General features: G+C 40.8%; 1 protein-coding gene across 1 annotated transcript; it reads right to left on the reverse strand.

Moving 5' to 3' along the window:
- Nucleotides 1-8,608: 8,608 nt before the first annotated feature.
- On the reverse strand, nt 8,609-9,655 carry LOC133799608 (proline-rich receptor-like protein kinase PERK8). Its single transcript, XM_062237608.1, has one exon. It carries the CDS (start codon nt 9,653-9,655, stop codon nt 8,609-8,611), a length of 1,047 nt encoding a protein of 348 aa, XP_062093592.1.
- Nucleotides 9,656-16,279: the final 6,624 nt, after the last annotated feature.

The raw sequence follows: 16,279 nt of genomic DNA on the forward strand, positions 1-16,279 counted from the left end.
TAGCACCCATGAGCCAAGGCCCGGCAAGAAAACACAATAAAATATGATATAATATCAACAACGATCATAATAATCATCTAGGACTATCAGCCCAGCAAATAGGTGACAATAGCCAGCAGTCACAATAACGAGCAGCGCTCCCTCTAGCCATGTGACGATAGGGTCACCAGGGCTTAACTGATAAGTGATTCTCTCATAAATTGATCAGGACAGGTGTATGGTGATTAGTCACCAACATAACCTTCCTCACGACTCTAGAGTCGAAGCTATGGACAACGTCCCTCAGCCACGTGACTAACGGTCACCGGGGTCATATACCTTGGCTATAGACATCTGGTCGTAGACCAGGCAAGCGCTTATAAATTCTTCGACCTTAGGGTCGGTCCCGCATTAATGCCATAGAGCCATTCAATGCGTGATCATCGACTTTAGAGTCGGTCCCTGACTAGTCAGTGTCTTAAACAGGTAGTCAGCATTCATTAGCATTTAATATGCAATCCATGTTCACATATATCAACCAAAATGCCTCAATATCAAACCATGCATGTCATATACCTGTACAGGGTGCAACTGTATCCATACACTGTTTTCTTACCTCAAGTTCGAGCGAGAAGTATGATAAAGACGACCCCTGAGAACAATCGATCTTTTAGTTCCTTAGCGGTTACCTAATCACAACCAATTATAATCTCCATTAATGAGAATCCATAATAATAGAGTCTTAACTTAAGTACCACCCTTGGGACCTCGAAACATGCCCACACGGTGAGTAGATTCGATCCCGGGCCTTAAGGATTGAAACCCCAAGTCAAAAACCCTTAAAAACACTCAAAACGAGGTTGGGAAGGAACAGGGTAGCGCTACACCGCTCAACCCCTAGCACCACAGTGCTCTACACAGAACCTCCCAAGCGCCAGAAAGCCTCCTGAGGAGCGCTATAGCGCCCTAGGGTGGGCGCTGTAGCGCTACCTCCAGGCCCAAACACCCCTGAACCGACCTTCTTCAACTCCTTTGATTCTAACTCGATTCCCAAGCTTCCAAAGCCTATTCTTGATGCCAAATAAACCCAAAAACCATCCTAACACACCCCAAACATCACAAGCTTGAGAACCCTAGCCAAAACTCCCAACAAAACCCATGAATTCACCCTAGTAATCTCAGCTGCAAAACAAACCAAAACAGAGCAAACCAGAGAAAACCATGGTTAGAAACTTGCCCAAAGCTTGGCTTATGATGGTCTTCAATGGTGGAACACACTCCCAATCTCCCAAGGCTTGCTTCCTAAGCTTGAATCCTCAAAATTGGTTCAAAAACCACAAAGAACAGTGAGGAGAAGAAGGTACGGGAGAACTCTAAAGTATACTCTGTTTTCCTTCACCTTCTTCAGTCATCAAGTGTTATATCTATCCTAGGGGTGAAATGTCCATTTTACCCCTAGGTCAATTAATACCTTCTAAAGGCTCCCAAGGGCATACTTGGTACTTTCCTTCTAACTCGTTAATCATAACTAACGCTCTCAAATTCCCGCTATTCTCAATAATCTCAAATACCAATAATTCACATCCCGTTACCCTTTATCTCCTGGTAACACTCTAATCATCAAAATCACCCAGAGACTCAACCCAAGTCCCGTCACTTAGACCTGCTGTGACTAAACCGCTAATCAATAATCTACGATCGTCTCATGTCGAATAGCTCGAACAAACCCAGATCATAATGTGGTCTCAACATATATCATCGACATGCATACAATTAACATTATATTATAATATAATTCTCATAAACATGCATAAACACATTTAATGGAATAACTAAGCAATTATGGCCCTCCCGGCCTACCAATCCAGCCGTTAACCATAGTAGGGAATCCGGGGCATTACAGGTATTTAGAGCATTACCGGGTTATTGGGTAATGGGAATGAATATTTGGTGATAAATTGGGAGTTAGTAAGATCAGGTGGAAATTCTGGAGGTTTTGACTATTTTTCCCCCGGGGATGTTTTCGGGACCCCGAGCGTTAGGATTTGTTTGAGGCTACTTAAGCCTGAAGTAACCTTTAAAGGAATAAAAGGAACGTTTTGTATGTTCTCTCTCCCTCTAAGTTCCATTTTCGTCTTCGATCATATTTTCGAAGGTAACTTGAGTTTTTGGACTCGGATTCAAGCGAGGATCGAGGCATAGCGATCCTAGGAAAGATTAGGCGGAGGATTTAGTTGGAAACAACTCAATCGGAGGTAATTCAAGTTTTAAGTTTTAGGTTTTTAAAATTTTTTAAGCTTGAATTGGACATTGTGTTTTGATGAGTTTTTGTTAGATTTGAGGCTTGGGTTTTATTGGTTTTGGATCATGGGGATGTTTGGGAACTTTGATTTTTGAGTTTGGAGATGTTTGGATAGGTTTTTGGGAGGTTTTAAAAGGTTAAACTTAGTGAAAAATGGCTGGTCCGAGGTTGGGCCGCGACCCTGTTCTTGGGCGCCGCGGCCCAAGCTTGATGAAGCAGGTGGAATACTTTGGGAGCTCTGGGGGCCGCGACACTAGGTATAGGGCACCGCGACGCTTGCCCCTGATGCCTTTGTTTTGGCTGTGGGCCGCGGCGCTTGAGGGTATTTATGGGCGAAATGATGTTTTAAGCTTGGAAACTCAAACCTTAGGCCTCTGGATCATTCCTACTACCCGGTTTAGTGGGATTGGATGTCTCGGAGGCTAGGTCTTGGTTCCGGGATTGGTTTTAGAACTTGAACTTATTGGATCACTGTTTATGGTTGTGACTAGGTGATCACTAGAGGCTTGGAGTAAGGATCGTGCTTGTGGCTCGTTTATTGGTAACCTGTGCTTGGACCAAAGGTAAGAAAACTGCACCTTGTGTATATGACATGCATGGTTATTCTTGATGCATGTTGGATGTTTAAATGTGACATGCATGGTTATTTTTGAGGCATGTCAAGTGATTAAATGTGATGCATGTGTTGCACGAGAAACATGTGATTAGGGCATGCTATGAATATTGAATATGAGATTGTTCAGAGCTTGAGTCTCTGTGTTTATGCATGATCCTAATTATGCTAGCAATTGTTTAGTAAGCATGCTGAGTGCCCTATATTCAGATATTTGACATATGATATATGTTTGGTAGCATTGCTTACTTGTGTATGCTGACTAGTCAGGGTCGGCACCGGTCGCGTATTACTGACTTAAGAGCCAGAAGCGGCATAAACGTCATGAACGCAGGGCTGATAAAAGATTAGATCTAATCGATATCAGCGTTGAATGACTCTAGGAGCATTAATGTTGGACCGAACCTAAGGTTAATGAAAATTATAAGCACTTGACTAGTCTAGGACTAGTTACTCAGAGCCAGGGCCAAAGGCCTAGGTGACTGTTTGTCACGTGGCTAGGGAGCGGAATCCCATGGTTGTGACTCTATGGTCATGCGATAGGTTATATTGGTGACTAGTTCATCGAACACCTATCTTATTTAAGCTAGTTAAATAATCACTTATCTACAGAGCCCCGGTGAGCCTATCGTCACATGGCTAAGGGAGCGGAATCCCATGTTAGTGACCTTGTGGTCACTCGATAGGTTTATGCTGGTAACTGTTTCACCAGATACCTATCTTGCTTAAGCTAGTGAAAGGATCACTTATTTATAAAGGGAACAGAACCTACCTTAGTGACGATTACAACCGTCACTCTTCTATTTGGGGCTAAAAGCCGGGGATGATTATTATGATCATCGGTTGATGTTGTATATTCATCATTACGTGAACTCATTTGCCTGCTTGAATAGGGCTATATTTGCTAGGCGTGTGCCTTATGATTTGATGACATGTTATTACTGTTCGTGAGCATATTGAGTTTTCTTGCTAGGCTTCGGCTCACGGGCGCTATGTGGTGCAGGTAAAGGCAAAAGAAAGCTGGACCATCTTTGAGTTGGAGAGCTTAGGTGAAGATGTGTACATATGCGGCTGCTCGACCGCCACAACCGAGGGTTGAAAGAAGAACTAGGGTTAAACCCTGTTTTGACACTTAGATCGGCTGGTTGTAAATATTTTGTTGTAATAAACCTTTAAATTATATTTTGGGATCCCAATGTATACAGTAAACGTTCTAATGAAACATTATATCTTAACCAAAATTTTTAATCCCTAAACTGCTAATCATACTTAGTTACACGACTTTGGCCAAATGACTCGATTAGCGAGTTTAACATTGTTTATAAGGCACACCGTAATGGTCCCTGGAGTTTAGGGCGTTACAACTTGGTATCAGAGCGAGCCAAGGTTTATGGTTCCTAAAGACAAGCTGGGCATGTACACTCATCACTGAAGATTGCTTCACTCAGGGAATGGTAACTATTTTTGTAGTTATGTGCTTATCTGCTTAAATAGAATGTAAATGCTTTACCTGCACATTGTATTAGGGAGCATGAGATTATGATAGATCCTGGCGCTTTACTATATGATTATATGCTCTGTGAATATATATATGAATGTGATCATATGATTACCTGCTCCATGAATATATATAATTGTAATATTTGCATGCCGAAGTTGGAGGCATGGTATGAATGTTGGAAGAGCAGGGATTATGATTGATGTATGAATGCCGTGGGCATATTTTTAGCACTGCAGGTGATTTGTGAATGTGGTGTGGAAAGATTGTTCTTGTGGGGAAAATTCTTAATATGCTCATCATATTTAATGGGTCAAGTTATTGACTGCAGATTCAATCAACAGGTTTATATCCAAGGCAGATAATGAGGCCTGGTGGTGGTTATACTGAGCCTGGGAGTTTTAGTTAGGGGTTGAGTTCATCGTCTGCCCCTTAGAGTTTCCAGAAAATGCTTATAGCTTTGCAATCAAGATTGCAGAGGCATGAGGAAGAGATCAGGTGTTTGAAGCAACAGCGGAACCTGTCGGGAAACACTTCTTCCTTGGTTATGCCAGGAGTGGCATCAGCTTTGGCTCAGCCTAGGGTTGAGAACAGATGGAAATTTATCTGTGGAAGATTCTAGGAGTATTACCCTCCAGTCTTCGAGGGATGCCTAGATCCATTCGGAGCTGAGCAATGGATGGGCATGATCAGTTCCATTCTTGACAGTATGGGGCTGGTAGGTCACGATAGGGTGGCTTGTGTGACATTTGTATTGCGAGATGATGCCCGGATGTGGTGGCAAGTAGTATCCCAGACACGAGACACAGCTGTGATGGATTGGAAATAATTTAGGCAGCTGCTCAATGAAAGGTATTATTGTGAAGTAGCCAAGACTGCTAAGATGAATGAGTTTCTGTATCTTGTCCAGGGAAAGGCATTGGTAATCGAGTATGTTAATAGATTTGATGGGTTGGCCAAGTTTGCTTTTGACATGGTACCCACAGATGTAGCTCGGAAGGAAAAATTTATTCAAGGATTGAATCCTAGAATAGCTCGGGGCATTAGAGTTGCCCCAGTGCATGAAATCTCTACCTATGCTCAGGTGGTAGAGAAGGCTCTTACTGTTGAGAGCATAAGAGAAGAGAAGAAGAGTGCTAGGGAGCACAGAGCTCGGATTGTTGTACCTCCACTTATTGGAGTAAGCAAGAATGAAAGTTGGAAGACTCGTCTAGTATGCACTCGGTGCAAAAGGCGTCTGGGAGAATGCCGGGCAAAGGCATGTTTCTCATGTAAAATGTTTGGACATGGTAAAAAGGATTGCCCAATGCTAAGAGAGGATGAGCAAAAGAGGGTGGACAACTCGATTCCAACTTGAGTGTTTATTCCTAGGCAGTCAGAGTCTGAGACTGAGTCTAGTTCCTCAAGGGTGGAAGGTCAGTTTTCTAGTTCTGATTTTGTATTATGCTGACTGGTTTTGGTGCCATGCTATTCCTTTGTTGTTGCATATATAGAGAGGCATAAAGATGATATGCAGATCACATGGTTATGTTGTGATGGGAACGCAATATTGTATTAGTGATTTAAGAGATGAGTTGGGTTATAATAAAAAGGACTCATCAGTGATTATGATAAAGTTGGTTATGAATGACTTAGGATGATCTTGGATTTGGATTAGTTAAGTAATTATGGGGCAATGCTAAATGGCAAGGAAAGTATAGTAACTCTTGGGCTTGAGAGCGGAAAGCCTTGTGACAGTTGACACTATGCATGGATTTGGTATGTCTATGACATTTGTAGTGAGAGCTAGAGTTTTGTGGCAGTGAGATGCATGAAACTCTTAGCTAGTGTGGTGGATACCACTTAGATTGTGTCAGTGGGGTCAGAAAAGACTGGATTAGTCTGTGAGTTTTTGGATATGCTTCCAGGGAACTTGCCAGGGTTTCTTTTATATGAAGAGATAGAGTGGTGATTGGATTAGTGCCAGGAATGGATTCAGGTCTAGGGCACTGTTTTGAATGGCTCAGCAGAGTTGTAAGAATTAAAGGTTCAGCTAGTGAGTAAGATGGTATTCTCTAAGGTGAATCTTGGATCTAGTTATTACCAGCTAGGCAGGGAGAAGAATATGTAGAAGGCTGTTTTATATCAGATAAGGGCACTGGGAGTGCTAAGCTATGATTTGAGAGTGTGACTATTGTTGAGTTGTCTTGATGAATTAGATGGACAGAGCATTCAAAGGATTATTTGAATGGGATTTGTGATCGTCTTGGACGATGGTATTGTGATGTATTTCTTGCGGAGATTTGCCAAGGTCAAGGAACGTGAAAAACATAAGTTTTTGCCTCTCTTACCAATTTTACAATATTCATCTAGATTTTATCTTGATTTATGCTTGAACATTTACAACAAAATCATAAGAGTTGACACACGAAATTACAAGCTTCGTCTGCACTGAAAGCTCATTCCAGCCGACTAGTGCTTGGGTTCCCTGAACCATGGTAATAACTCTCACTATATTAAGAAGTAATTTTACAATAACCAGTTCAAGAATCAATCTGTAAAACTATACAATCTATCTCAAAATACAGTGAAGCTTTTTACCCTAAATAACCAAATCCCTTGGTTATAGATGCAAGATCCCCTTGCTTCAATGTTGAACTCCCTTCAACAATATCTCATATCCGAAAACCTTCGGATCTATAGCATCAAGACCCAGTTGAACTCCTTTAGCAATCACAGCTTGATTCCAGAGCTTGCACAGAAACCTTCAACCACCTTCAATGGAGTTTCTTGCAAAAATCTGCAAAAATCACAAGAAGAAAGAGAAGAGAAAATACAAAGCACACTATACAATCGTCCGATCTAAGAGAGTTGGTTATAACTAATTAACCAGCCAATATATATACTTAACTGCAATTAGGTATAAACCAGAAAACAAACAACAACTGTTAATCACTAACAACCTTGCTGTACACAGAAGCTGACGTGGACACTTACTAAACACGAACAAACTCCAGACATAACATAAGACCATTCCAGACACGACTGGACCTAATTTGTCATACTGAAAATATTTGTTCTTACAATCTCCCCCTTGAAAAATCATGGTCAATGACAAAAAAATCAATGTAAATCAAAATATTAACCATGCAACCAACAATAGTCTGGAAAAACATTAAACAGAGTCTTAAACAACCAAAATACGAACAAAATATAAAAGTTTGTAGAAACAGTAAACAAAGTCTTAAACTATTAAAATAACAAGAACACTAAAAAAAAAAAAATAAGAGAAGTAATATAAGATCATCTCCCCCTTCATTGAGCATAATGGTCGAGCACAATCAGTTGACAGCTGCATCAGATGGCTCCCCCTGGAGAGGGGCAGTTGAATCAGGAGCCTGAGGAAGGGCATCAGGAAGCGTTGGTGGAACTGATGTGTCCAACTCTGTGTCAGCAGGAGGCACTGTAGATGAGACTGGAGGCACCTGAGATGAAACCTGAGAAGGACTAGAGGACTCCCCCTGAATAGGAACAGAAGATCAGGAGCCACAGAAGACTCGCCAAAGGAGTCTCGATGAAATGCAGGAGGAGAGACATCAATCGAAGGTGATAACTGAGAGCCATACTCAGATTGAACAACCATAGTTTTGACAACCTGAACAAGCTTGTACATAGAAGCTTCAAAGGCCAATTGTCGCTTCTGATACTTCTTGTAACGCTTAGTGAAGGCCTTGAACTCGGTATACAACTGTACTTGCCAACTAGAATCAGACAAACCTTCAAACAAAGGAGCTTTGAGCTTAGACGACTTCGAAGAGGAAGGAGAAGTGGAAGAAACCTTCTTGTTGAGAATTGCCAGAAAACTTTTAGACAAAATAGGATTGGCAACCTGGAAGTCATGAGTGGTCAACGGCGGTTTGGCAGGCTGAATAATCTTCTGAATCAGACTTGGATAAGGCAGCTTGTTACGAGTACCAATAGAGGAAGCCACATCAAAAATTCGATCATAGATGAGAGTAGACAGATCAATAGACACTCCAGTACCCACAACATATAAAAACTTCCTAATCTCAAGTGTAACAGATGAGAGGTGAGAATTGGGAAACCAATTATACAAGGCCACTTGATGAAGAACCTGATAGAAAGGAGTCAACTTTGTTATAGGAATATCATGATTCCCCCAAACATAATCAGGCAGGCCAGTTAGAACTTGACCCATGGTAGATTGATCTAGACTCTAGGACTTATTATAGGCAGGTTTAAGTACTTTTGGAACCTTGAGTGCACGAGCTATAGTGGATGGTGCACATTTTATACGACTACCCCTTACAAAAGCAGTAAGACAATCCTCATTTTTCCCATCTAAAACAGACCTATCTAAATTAGCATAAAACTCCCTAATGAGAATGGGATGAGGAGACACCAATTTGGACACTGAATTAACCCAATGCCTAGACTGTAAAAGAGCAACTAAATCAAGAAAATCCTCCAAAACAACAGAATATTCAGGCCACAAGTCTCTCACTACAAACCATCTTTGATAATGTGAGGCCTTGGTAGCATCAACAAAGTATTGAATAGAGGATGGATCAACAAAAGACACAGAATCCTTAGGGCTAGAGGCACGCTTGGATTTTTTAGGAGAGAGTTCAAACTGAGTGTCCTTGGGCTTACGTTTTGGAGCTGATGATTTTGTGGGAGGTGATGAAACAGGCAGTTTACCCTTTCCTTTGGATTGTACAGGAACATGGGGTTTGGGTTTGGGTTTGGACTTGAAGGCAGACCGTGTCTTGGGAGTTTTGGGTGAGGAGTGCTTAGACATAGAAGGCGACTTGGGAGGTGAAAGATATGGTGGGTTTGGGTTCGGCAATGGAGAGGACTCACCAGGTGGAGACTCAGACACTACAGAAGAACGAGTAACACGTTTTGGGGAAGATACAGAGACGGGTGGAGAAGACTTACCAACTAAACAAGGAGGATGGGCATTGACCACACCAACCGTAGGACTGATTGGAGGAGCAGACGCAGTCACCACCTCGGGAAGGGACGTCGACGGAGGAGATGGAGACATCTCAGTGACGGTAGGCGGAACCGGAACGATGGCCATAGCCAAACTAGGATAAGAATTAGGGGACACAACCCGATTAGGCGATGTAGCGACTGCAAATGGCTCAGATGCATCCACAGAAGTAGGGAAAACCATCTCCGTAGGAGGAGAGACAATCACAGCAACAACAGGAGAGGGTCGGACAACCGAACGACGGTGATTCTCTCTTTGTTTCATAATGCCGAACACATTTAGGGTTTCTGGGATTGGAGCACTATAAATAAAACTCACACAAGCTCAAGAGATGTTATACTTATAGAAAGACCTTATGAATTCCCTTACAAGTGATTGATCGTGCATGAGAAAAATGTCATTTTTTTAAAAATGTACACACAAAATAAAAATGCCAAAGCCCATTAAAAAAAATAACCCAAACTAATATATGAAAGACCAAACATGACATTTGGAAAAAAAATGAAACAAAAAATAAAGTCTAAAGAGCCAATATAAAAGAAATATTCACACTTGAATGGCAGTAGAGATTTATGAACAACAACTCTGATAAGCTCAACATGGATAAAAAAAATATCTGGTCAAAATATACACACCATGCTTACCAAAAAAAATGAGAAAAGTTTGTGATGGATACACTCTGAAAAACACTACCTAAGTAAACACACAAATTTTTTTCTTAACAAGAGATTTGAGCCATTATTTTCATTTGTGTGTGCAAAAAGACCTCATGTGGACCAAGAATCATTAACTGGTCCACTCACTCAAAACTAAATTTTTTTTTGATGTATTTTTATTTGATATATCCTCTTTTGACAACAAACACTCTGAGTTTTCCAAATACCCAGCACTGGCTTTCACTCATCATCAGAGATGTAGCCATCTCCTTTCTTTTTATTTTGCTCATCAAATACCAAGAGGAGGAGCAAACTCCTCAGGGCATATGATGGTTCAAAGGAAGCTCTTCCCATTGCATCCAATAATGGTAGCCTTTTGAGCTGGAGAAAATAAAGGCTCAATTCTAAATCTTGGAAAAAAAAATGGTGTGATTAAGAAGCAGTGACCAAGAAAGAAGTAATTCACACAAACTTAGGTAAAAAAATTTGGCAAAGCATGAAGAAAAAAAATGTGACCAGACGTGACACCAAACCTCTCAGATGGTGCAGAGACCAATGCTGGTTCGTAGATGTGCATAAGTTTGAGCATCAAGAGCTTTCGTCAACAAATCTGCAAACTGTGCATTAGTGGAAACATGAGAAATTGTTTGCAATTTAGACTCAACCATGTTTCTAATGAAATGATAACGTATGTCAATGTGTTTGGTCCTTGAATTTTGAACTGAGTTTTTTGAAATGTTAATGGCGCTTGTGCTATCACAAAAGAGGGTCAATGACTTTTGGGGATGGCCATAATCAGTGAGCATCTTATTGAGCCAGATGAGCTGAGTACAACAGCTGCCAGCCACAATCAGAATCACTATACCCCACCAGGGACATATTTGTATCACATGAATACCATAAACGAAATTCGATAGTCCCTGCAAGATATTTAAAAATATGTTTGATAGCAGTAAGATGAGACTGTTTAGGATTGGCTTGATAATGGGCACATAGACCAACACTAAAGGAAATGTCAGGACGACTAGCTGTGAGATACAACAGGCTTCCTATCATGCTATGGTACAGGGTTGGATCTACCGGGTCACCATATTCATCTTTATTCAGTTTAGAGGTGTTTCCTATAGGAGTGCGTGCATGTTTGACATGAGTGAAACCAAATTTTTCTAACAAGGACTTGGTATACTTAGATTGAGATATAAACATTCCCTGATCTGATTGCTTAATCTGAAGTCCTAGAAAATAAGATAGATCTCCTATTAGACTCATCTTAAACTTACTTTTCATAAGTTTCACAAATCTAGTAACCTCACTCTCACAAGTTGACCCAAAAATTATGTCATCCACATATATCTGTGCAAAAAATATTCCATCAATTAGATACCTGATAAAGAGAGTATTATCTGCACTACCACGGGTGAATCCATTTGACACAAGATAGGCAGTAAGTCTATCATACCATGCGCGGGGAGCTTGCTTTAACCCATATAGAGCCTTTTTCAATTGGAAAACATGGTCAGGGAACTGAGGGTCCTCAAAACCTTGAGGTTGTTTCACATAAACTTCCTCTTGGAGAATCCCATTCAAAAACGCACTTTTTACATCCATTTGATGGAATTTTATTCTCAGATGGCATGTTACTGCAAGAAGTAACCGAATAGATTCCAACCTTGCAACTGGGGCAACGGTTTCTCCAAAGTCAACTCCTTCCACCTGATTGTAACCTTGTGCGACTAACCTTGCCTTATTCCTTATGACAGTTCCAAACTCATCCGATTTATTCTTGAAAATCCATTTAGTTCCAACAACATTAGCTCCTTCAGGTAAGGGTACTAAGATCCACACATCATTTCGTTTGAATTAGAACATCTCATCTTGCATAGCAGCAAGCCAGAACTCATCTAAAAGAGCATCCTTGGAACTTTTTGGCTCAATCTGAGATAAGTAACAGGCGAAAGCAATCAGATTTTTTATTTTTCTTCTGGTGACCATGGTGGCATTTGGATTTCCAATAACAATATCAGGTGGATGAGCCTTCTGAATCCAGGAAGGTGGTCCATTTTTATAAAGCTTTGCATGTTGAGTCTCCTTTGGTAGAGCACTGATGACTTCCTCATCACCATTGGAGCCGCTAGGACCAGCTTCTTGTTCCTCTGAGGCTGTTGGTTCAGTATGAAGTGATCCAGACGGAGTGTCAGGAAACATTTGGTTTTGTCTAGCTGTGACTGGAACAGGTGTAGTTAATACTGGAGCTTCATCATCTGCCACTGGTTCTTCATAGTTTTCCAAGTCATCAAATCGAACATTGATGGACTCAACCACTGAATGAGTTCTTTTGTTGAACACACGATAGGCACGACTGTTACGTGAATACCCAAGAAACACTCCTTCATCACTCCTTGGATCAAATTTTCCTAAGTGTTCTCTATCATTTAGGACATAGCACACACATCCAAAAATGTGCATATGACTGACATTAGGAGACCTTCCTTTCCAAAGTTCATAGGCAGTCTGTGTCGTGCCAGTTCTAAGATGAACCCGATTGCAGACATAACAGGTTGTATTAATTGCTTCAGCCCAAAAACGTTTAGAGATGTCCTTAGTATGCATCATTACTCGAGCCATTTTCTGTAAAGTCCTATTCTTCCTTTCAACAACCCCATTCTGTTGAGGTGTTTTTGGAGCTGAAAACTCATGTTTTATTCCTAACTGGTCGCAGAAATCAGAGAACACAGTGTTCTCAAACTCCTTTCCATGGTCACTTCGAAGCCGATAGACTTTCCCAATCTTAGATTCCTTTTCATTTTGGAGATTGAGAACTAAGGCTGAAAAGAGTCCAAAGGTGTCTGACTTTTCTTTGAGGAAATTTACCCAAGTGTACCTAGAGTAATCATCAACAAGAACCATAACAAATCATGTACCACTTAGACTTTCATTCTGCATGGGTCCCATTAAATCCACATGAATCAACTCCAGCACACGGGAGATGAGTAGCATGTTTATAGGAGGATGTGAGGCTTTTGTCTGTTTTCCCAGTTGGCAAGGCCCACACAACCTATCTCTAATGACCTTCATCTCAGGCATCCCTCGAACCGCTTGAAGTTTCACAATTCTCTCCAGGTCTCTAAAGTTCAATTGCCCCAGTCTATAGTGCCACAGGTCTGGCTTACCAAGAAAGGGTCTGTTGCACAAAACTTGATTGCTTAGCGCATAGTAGTTGTCGCTGGTTCTACTACCTGTCAAGACTGAGCACCCATTAGTTGCAACAAGACAATGAGTTTTAGTGAAACTTACAGTGTAGTCATTGTCGCAGAGTTGGCTGATGCTAATAAGGTTTGCCTTGAGACCTTTAATGTACAACACCTTAGTCTACTCCATTTAGCACCAGATCACCTCTTCCAAAGATCTGACCATTGTTCCCATCACCGAAGGTCACAACTCCCTCTTTTCCTTCTTTATAGTTCACCATCACATTTCTATTGTCGGTCATATGTCGTGAACATCCACTGTCGAAGTACCATTGATCTTCGTGAAAAGCTGAAAGAGAAGTGTGAGCAGCTAATCCAACATTCGTGCTAAGATTAGTTTTTGGTTTCCATTCACTATACGATAACTTCCCATTAATTCGATTTAGTTGTTGAAAGCAATTTGGACGATCGGTCATAGCATTCAAATACATCTGCAACTTGTATCATCTGGGTCTAATATGTCCTCTTCTGTTACAAAAGTGACAAATGGGAACAAATCTCCCCTTTTGAACCTGACCATCCAGGGCAGTCTTCCTTCCTTCGAATCTCAATTTGGTAGGTCCAGATGAGACACTGACCTGTTTAGAGGGATCTGGGAAACTAGGGCTAAAAGTATTGTGCAATGAGTCATCATGAGTCTTGTCTTCATTGTTCTTGGATGAAGAGGGATCATTAATTCCCAAATTTCCCCCTTTCTTGTAAAGCATTTTGTAACCAATGGATGTTCTATCTCCGTATGGTTTTTGAAGTTGCAAGGTGTGGTGAATTGCTGCAGTTCCTGGAGGGATAAACTCAAGAGCCTGTCTAGCCCTTATTAAATATGCAGTCAGTTTGTAAATCTCACTGTCCTTCTCATCAAGCTGTTTTGTGAGCTTTTTAACATTGTCCTCCAACCTATCCTTCTCATATTCAAGTTGTTGTTTGGCACAAGTGAGACCTTTGATCTGTTTAGCCACATACTCCCATTGAGCGAACATCTCCTCATATGCATGTTGTCTCCCATCACTGTCCACATCAGTTGAGCTTGAGTTTCCATCTTCCTCTGAACACATTGATTGATGACTCTTTGCCACAAATTCCACAACCTGTTTCTCTTCATCAGACATGTCACTTGAGCTGGAGCTCTTTTCTTCATCACTATCACTCCAGGTAGCTGCTAAGGCTTTCTTCTTCTTAAGAGTGTTGGCACTCTCAGCTTGAATATGTTCGAAACCGTCCCATTCTCGGCACTGTATTCCCCTATTTTTCTTGTCACCGACTGCTGGGTTTGCTTATTATTTCCACCAAAGTTTCTTCTGGGACCATTCTCTTTTCCTCCTGGAAAGTTTTTCTTGTAACTACTTTTCAAGAATTTTGCATAATTCTTGGTCAGCAAAGCAAAAGTCTCATTAGTGAATCCATCAGATGCATCTGAGATCGACTTCTTTTCCTCCTTATGCACAAATGCAAGACTATTATAAGTTTTTTCTTTTTCAGAATCTTTTTGCTTCTTTCCTTTCTTCCACCGTGTGAGACTCATTTCATAGTTCTGCAATGACCCAATTAACTCATCAAGATCAAGTTCCTCTACATTTCTCATTTCTTCTATAGAGGTAACTTTTGACATGAACTTTCAAGGCAGAACTCCAAGCACCTTGCGAACCAGTTTTGCATTTGAGTAAGTCTTTCCAAGTGCATAAGATTCATTCGAGATATCGCACAATGTGGCATGGAACTCTGCTACAGTTTCTTCCTCTTCCATAGACAGATTTTTAAAGGCTTTTGCCAAAGTTCTTAGTCTGGACTTCTTTACAGCATCATTTCCTTCATTTTTTATTCTTAGTTTCTCCCAAGCTTCTTTGGCAATTTCACAGTTGGCTATAACTTTCAGCTGATTTGTAGAAACTGCATTAAAGAGAGCATGCATAGCCTTTGAATTAAAGTTGGCCCTTTCCATCTCCTCTGGAGTCCATAGACCCATTTGTTTAGGCTTAACAACCTCATCTTCAACAAAGGTTGGACACTTCCATCCATCTTCGACTGCCATCCACACTTGTTCATCAACAGCTCTCAAGAATGCACGCATTTTTGTCTTCCAGTAAGGATAATTTGCCCCTTCAAGCATTGGGGGTCGAGATGTGGAACCTCCTTCTCTGAACAACTCCATTCTGTACAAACACTCAAACAAACAAAAAACATATACTCCCAGAGTCGGATCTCAGAGAGGGTTAGTGTCAACTGGAGAACCCAGAAAACAAGAATCGTGAATTACACAAAGACAAATCAATTATCAATTTTAGTATACGAAAGATAGGAGGATCGAGAAAAAAATCAGAAGAAACAACCTGACTCTGATACCAATTGAAAAACCTAAGTTTTTGCCTATCTTTCCAATTTTACAATATTCATCTAGATTATATCTTGATTTATGCTTGAGCATTAACAACAAAATCATAAGAGTTGACACACGAAATTACAAGCTTCGTCTGCACTGAAATCTCATTCCAGCCGACTAGTGCTTGGGTTCCCTGAACCATGGTAATAACTCTCACTATATTAAGAAGTAATTTTACAATAACCAGTTCAAGAATCAATCTGTAAAACTATACAATCTATCTCAAAATACAGTGAAGCTTTTTACCCTAAATAACCAAATCCCTCGGTTATAGATGCAAGATCCCCTTGCTTCAATGTTGAACTCCCTTCAACAATATCTCATATCTGAAAACCTTCAGATCTATAGCATCAAAACCCAGCTGAACTCCTTCAGCAATCACGGCTTGATTCCAGAGCTTGCATAGAAACCTTCAACCACCTTAAATGGAGTTTCTTGCAAAAATCACAAGAAGAAAGAGAAGAGAAAATACAAAGCACACTATACAATCGTCCGATCTAAGAGAGTTGGTTATAACTAATTAACCAGCCAATATGTATACTTAACTGCAATTAGGTATAAACCAGAAAACAAACAACAGCTGTTAGTCACTAACAACCTTGCTGTACAC

This window comes from Humulus lupulus, chromosome 9, assembly GCF_963169125.1.
Source record: "Humulus lupulus chromosome 9, drHumLupu1.1, whole genome shotgun sequence".
NCBI lineage: Eukaryota > Viridiplantae > Streptophyta > Magnoliopsida > Rosales > Cannabaceae > Humulus > Humulus lupulus.